The sequence below is a fragment of the Phacochoerus africanus genome, chromosome 15 (assembly GCF_016906955.1).
Source record: "Phacochoerus africanus isolate WHEZ1 chromosome 15, ROS_Pafr_v1, whole genome shotgun sequence".
In the NCBI taxonomy this organism is placed as follows: domain Eukaryota; kingdom Metazoa; phylum Chordata; class Mammalia; order Artiodactyla; family Suidae; genus Phacochoerus; species Phacochoerus africanus.
The window spans coordinates 47,487,309-47,493,785 of NC_062558.1; the positions used below are offsets into that span (position 1 = coordinate 47,487,309).

General features: G+C 53.0%; 1 protein-coding gene across 5 annotated transcripts in view; it reads right to left on the reverse strand.

Annotated features, from left to right (window-relative positions):
* Positions 1–2,258: 2,258 nt before the first annotated feature.
* SEC14L3 (SEC14 like lipid binding 3) overlaps positions 2,259–6,477 on the reverse strand; it is a 55,671-nt gene continuing 51,452 nt past the window's right edge. For 4 of the 5 annotated variants that reach the window (XM_047759889.1, XM_047759888.1, XM_047759885.1 and 1 more), the window contains one exon: positions 2,263–2,457. In XM_047759889.1, the coding sequence (XP_047615845.1) occupies positions 2,309–2,457 (149 nt within the window). In that variant the 3' untranslated portion in view covers positions 2,263–2,308. Of the gene's footprint in view, positions 2,458–6,477 lie in introns of all 5 variants that reach the window. The other variant, XM_047759887.1, reaches the window with a different exon arrangement.

Here is a 6,477-nt window from a genome sequence, read left to right on the forward strand (position 1 = left end):
CTGCCCTGCCCTCCCCTCCCCCTGTCGCCTCAGGGACTCCTGAAATGCCTGCTCCCTGCCCCCGGCCTCTTGGTTCACAGCTAACTGGGCCACCTCGTTCTAAAGGGATTTGACTCCCAGAGACAACTAGAGACTGGTGAGAAAGGGCTTAGGGATTAGACAGTGATACTCAGGAAGGTAAAGGACTTAATTAGGGGGGTTCGGGTGTAGGAAGTGGGGCGGGGAGAGGATTTGAGCCTTCGCAAAGCCTGGGTGGACTGCGGAAGTGAGGAGGAAGTGGGCTCTTGGGGAGGAGCCAGATGGGCTTGATTGCTCACATTCTGTTGTGCCTTCAGAAACAACACATAATAGTATTAATAATCCTTCCCATTTGTGCACACATTACTTTTCCAGCCATTATTTTGCTTGGAATTCCCACAGCAGCCCAGGGAGAGAGGCAAGGATTATTTTTCTCCCCAGGGGACAGGTACCCAGAGAAGGCAGGTGACATTGTCACGGGAGGAGCTGGGGTTTGGCTACAGGCCTCCTGGCTCCTGGTCCAGGTCTGCTTCTTCTGCTCTCACAGCATCAGTGCAGGGGGAGAGGCAAGGGCAGGGGGGCAAGAAGCTGCAGCAGGAATCATCAGGAACTCAGCCACCTCCTAGACAGAAGTCCCTGAAGACCCCTGGCCTCATTTGCAGGGGTGGGTGTCAGTGGGGAAGGCAGGAGGGAGAACAAGCAGTAAGGGAATAGATGGATTAACATCTGTATGCTGAGCAGCTGGGAAGGGCTGCCGCTGAAATGCGAGGAGCCTACAAAGAGGACTCCTCATCCCCCCGCAACATGTACCCCTTCTCCCCAAGGGGGATCCATGCGTGCCTTCAAACTACAAAGGCACTCTCATCCACAGTCTGAATTTACTCTAGCAGATATTTCTACTCTTTTTTCTGTTGTGCCCACGGCATACAGAAGTTTCCTGGCCAAGGATCAAACCCTCGCCACAGAGGCAACCCTTGCCACAGCAGTGACAATGCCAGATCCTTAAACTGCTGAGCCAGCAGGGAACTCCAAGGATATCCTATGCTTGTTCAACATCTAGGATGCCCGGGTCTCAGCAGGAAAAGACCACCCCCCAGAACGAGAATCTTAGAATAGCCCCTTCCCGCCGCTCGAAGTTCCTCCTGACACCCGGCCTTCCCACATCCGTGTACCTTCAAACCTTGACTCTTTGTCTGGCCCCAGCTCTCCCTTTTACTTCTCCACAGCCTGATCTCAGTCTGGGCATGTCCTCCACCCCAGTACTGGAAGTTCTTTTTTTTTTTTTTTTGTCTTTTTGCTATTTCTTTGGGCCGCTCCCACAGCATATGGAGGTTCCCAGGCTAGGGGTCGAATCGGAGCCGCAGCCACTGGCCTACACCAGAGCCACAGCAACGCAGGATCCGAGCTGCGTCTGCAACCTACACCACAGCTCACGGCAACGCCAGATCGTTAACCCACTGAGCAACCTCATGGTTCCTAGTCGGATTCGTTAACCACTGCACCACGACGGGAACTCCCCCAGTACTGGAAGTTCTGATTAGCACAGCGCTCAGTTAAATATATGCTGAATAAATGAATGAATGAGTCATCACCAGGCCTTCTGCTCCCTCCAGCCTGGCTGATTCCTGCTCAGCCATCAGGTCTCTGGTGAACATATGTTTCCCCCACCCCTTGACAGGACAAGGACCTTCCGTCTGCACCCCCTCCAGTGGCACTGGCTGTGCTGTCCTGGAATGGCCTGTTGCCTTGGCAGTTGGTCTCCCTGTGGACCAAGAGCTCCTTGAGGGTAGGGCCTGGCTGGCCTCATTCTTGAGGTGTGCCTGACCTGGCCCCATCCCGCTGCATAAGCACTTGTGGAGCAAGGCATGAAAGGAGCTCTGGCTTCAAGCCCCTGGATGGGGCCACAGTGCAGGAGTAAGGCCATCCTCACTGCTGCCTCATTTTGCTGCTGTCACCTCTTCTGTCTGGGTCATGTGGCCCCAAGTGGTGCAGATTTCTTTTCTTTCTTTTTTTTTTTTCTTTTCTTTCTTTCTTTGTTGTTGTTGTTGCTGTTGTTGTTGTTGTTGTCATTGTTTCAGGACTGCACGCGTGGCATATGGAGGTTTCCAGGCTAGAGGGTGAATTGGAGCTGTAGCCACCAGCCTACACCATAGCCACAGCAACATCTGTGACCTATACCACAAGTTCATGGCAGCACCAGATCCTTAACCCACTGACAGAGGTCAGGGATCAAACCTGTGTCCTCATGGATACCAGTCAGATTCGTTTTTGCTGAGCCATGACAGGAAATCTAGATTTCTTCATTTCTTCCCCACTTTGTCAGAAGAAGACTTGAGGCATCACATGGCAGGCCTGGGAGGAGGCTCAGAGTCGGTGCCTTTCTGCATGGTGGCCTGTAAGCCCGAGGGCTTTCCAGAGAGTTCCAGCTGTCCCGGCCCCCTGGAAGTAGAGTGTTCCACAAATATTTGTTGAAGGGTTTAAAGGACTGTTCTCTCCAACTCTCAGATCACCGTGCCAACGTCCTTACCACCCCTTACCCATCAGCACTGCAGTATCTGAGGGCAGGGCACCCAGGTCAATGCCCTTGTTTTAGACAAAAGTCATCCAAGACCTGAAGGTCAAGGGCGGATGGCCCCAAGGAGCCCCCCCACCCCCACCTCCATGGTGCTTATTGCCAAACAGTCACCACAATACATTCACTCAAGAATTTGGTCTAAAGCCCAGGTTCTGGGCTTTATCCTAGTCCAGTGCTCCTGCCTGTGTTCAGAGCCGCCTCCCAAAGGAATCTCAAGTCTTAGGCTCTATGTCCCAGGACTACAACCATTACCCCACATGATTCCTAAATCTCTGGGCACCAGCAACCTTCTTTCTGCCCATGCCCAGCAGGGTATACTCAGAACAGCACACCATGGGTCACAGAGCTGGCAAGTGGCAGGGCCTGGACCTCCCCTCAGGCCTACCCTAAGGCTGAGCCCTGACCCTCGAGGCTGGGCTCTTCCTGTTGCACCAGGCTGTGGCTGTAATACAAAGCAGTCAGTGTCACCTCTATACTACAAAGCAGTCAGTGTCAAGGCCAGGCCAGAGGGGCTACTGGCTGGCAGAGGTTATGCTGGGTTGGGTGGATCAGGGAGAGGTTCCTGGAAATAGCAATTGATCAGGCTTTGAAGACAAGGGAGGATCTAGCAGGAGGAAACAGAGAGGGAAGCAACTCTGAAGATGTAGGAGGGCAGAGGTGCGTCTGAGGGACCACATGGAATTCTCTGGCTGAAATGAAAGTATGTGTGGGGGGGGAAGGGCAGTCAAGGGGTGGGCCTTGAGTACAAGTCAGTGAGATTGGGCTGCCTCCTGAAGGAACTAGGGAACAATTGCAGATTCTTGAGCAGGGGAAGCAACATACCTAGCAGGGAGGGAGAATTGCCAGACAGGGCTTGGGGGAATAGAGAAAAGGTGGGAGTGAGGAGGAGGGATTCTCTCTTAGTAACCAGCCTGGAGGAGTTTTATTATGGATAACCAATATAGAATAAATAAATACATATATAATCCAGATTTTTATCCTAGGATTTATATTATCAGATTAGGTGTTGCACAGTGGGCTGGAGGTAGGTAAGTTTTAGTGGACAAAGGAGAAGTGGCAGCCCCAGGACCTGAGAAGGGCAGGTGGGAAGAAAGGTACTTAATCGAAGCCTTTCTGGTGGTTAAATCCAGATTTCTTGGGAGTGGTGGCTTTGTTGAGACTGGAGACTGTTTCCTGTTGGGTGAATGCTTTCCTTTTGCTCTTCCAGGGAGCCTCTGAAGGCAGATCCCAGGCTAGTCCACACCCTAGCCCCTGGGGACCTAGGAGCATTTGGCCCCAAAGCCAGAGCCTTGGAGTCAAGTCACAACTCTGCACACATTCTCTTGATGCTGCCTGTCTCCCTCAATAAGTTACTGGACCTGAGTGCCTTAGAGGATCGCCATGGGCTTCAATGACAAGCTAGAGCTGAAAGTGCCTTATAAACTATAAAGTGCAGAGCCAGAGCGCCTGTCGTAGCTCAGCAGTTAACGAACCCAACTAGTATCCATGAGGATGCGGATTCAATCCCTGGCCTTGCTCAGTGGGTCAGGGATCCGGCATTGCCGTGGCCTGTGGTGTAGGTCGCAGATGTGGCGCGGATCTCACGTTGCTGTGGCTTCAGTGTAGGCCAGCAGCTGTAGCTCCAATTTGACCCCTAGCCTGGGAAACTCCATATACCTTAGGCGCGGCCCTAAAAAAAGCAAAAAATAAGTAAATAAATTGCTGACCAACATAAGCTATTGTTTTTCCGTTTTCTATTGAGTAAGCCCTTCAATGAAATGAACATCTCGCTCCTGGAAGGGTCTTAAAGATCTCAACCAGGCATGCAGCAATGAAGGCGGCCATGCCCTGCTCTGAGCGGAAGCCGAAGAGCCTTTAACAAGGGCGGGACTGCGAGGATTGCCTGAAAATGCTTCATAGGGGTGGGGGTGAACTCTCAGTTATCAGGCTGGACCCAAGACCCTCAGTTTGTGCCCAGCAGCAGACCTCCATGGACGAGGCAAGGCCAGGCCAGGTACAGAGCAAAGTCCTCCTAAGCATCTTTAATGCTTTAACGGGCCTGCTGCAGCCTGCCTCTGCCTTCTAACCCAGAGAGCCTGGGGTGGTCTGCTTTCTACTCTCCAGGAGACCTGAGTGTGGAGGTGGCAGGGATGCCACTTTGGGAGGTGCGATGCCTGGAATTCCAGCCCTCGCTCTGCTGGAATTCCAGGCAGTAAGGGAAGGACGTGCCAGGCACTGGGCAAAGCTCTCCACATTTGTCACAACACTAACATCTCTAGGCAGGCCATGGCCTCTTTAGTCCTCAGTCTCCATGGCTGTTAAGTGAGGTGAGCTGCTTGATCCCTGAATGATCTATGTTTAAGTCTTCTTTCCAGGGCTCCCCCAGGACCCAGCTCTGTGCCCACGGGAGTGTTTCATTCATTCATTCAATCATTCAGCATTCATTTATTGAGCAACCCCTGAGTGAAGGATACTGTGCTGGGGGAGGAGGCTTGTGGGGATTCAGGGGTGAGTAAAACAAGGCCCTGCACCCAAGGACCTTGTGGTCTCTCAGGACGGATGCTCCTAAGCAGGGCCATGTCAAGGTTCTGATGTCCTCCCAGCTTATTCTTTCTCTCCCATGGTTGTAGCCATGCTTCCCACCAAGCCATGGTGCCGACATGGAATGAATGAATCTCCTTTCCATTTCCTTCCCACCCCAGATTTTTAGGGCCCGGCTCCAGTGCCACTCCTTCCAAGCCGCCTTCCAACTCAAAGCAAATTCTCCTACTTTAGCCTCCCAGGCACTTGCCAGCTCTCTTTGGGGGCATTTATCTCCCCTTGTATTCTAGTTGATGGTGCCTGCGTCTTCACTTTGAGAGGGCAGGATGGCATCTGATTGATTTCGGGATCCCTAGAACAGCGCCTAGGGCCCGGCACACAGTAGGAGGAAAGAAGGGCCAAGGCATGTGACCAGCTGCTACCCTGGAGGTAGGATTAGAATGGAGGAGGGGAGAACCCAGGTAGAGGGAGGAAGGCTGGTGAGCTTGGAAAGTAGAAAATGGCTTCATTTTATGGGGAAGGGGCTGTGACTGGGGCATGGCAGGACAGTCAGATGGCATCTGTCCAGCTAGTGTGTAGCTCCACCGGAACCCACAGCTCCAGCCCCTGGGTGTGAGCGGGTGAGGGGGTGGGGAGCAGATAAGCTGATAGCAGGCCTGCTTTTATTAGGCCATGGCTTTCACTGTGGCTTCCTCCATGTCCACCCTGCATCCTCACCCAGGGCTGAAGCCTGATCAGGCAGGCAGCAAAGGGAAGCTGTGCAGGGTGGACTAGGGAGTGGCCACAGAGGCAAACTCCATGCTAGGCACTGCCCTGGGTGAATTACTGCAGACATTAGCTTGCTTGATGCTCTCATGCTGACTTAACGTCCCAATCATCCACCTCCATGTATTGAATGAAGAAGCTTGGATTCAGAGAGGTGAAGTTGCTTCCTGGATTCTCATAAAAAGAAGTGGAAGATGTAAGATTCACACCCAGGTTTTCTGATGTCCAGAGAGGAAGCACTCCTCCCTGCCAGCTGAGGGTGCTAGCACCTTAGGAGCCTCTCTGGGAGAGCTGAGAAGGTCAGAAGCAGAGGACAGGGCACTGGGTGGAGAGATGGGGGTCTGTGCTTCCTGACCCCCTCAGCCTGCCTGCCCCACAGGTGGAGGGGAAAGGTCGTTAACACAAGTTGAGTTAGCAGAAGTGGTCCACAATTCATTGCAGGACAGGAGGAGGGCAAGGGTCCCAGAGAGAGAAGGCCAATACCACTGTCCTGGAGGCAGGTGATGGCTATACCCTGGGGAACTTGATCCCTCAGGGGCATCAGGCAAACTCTCTCCCGTGTTGCGGGGAGAGGTCCTGCATCGTGAGGACCTGATCTG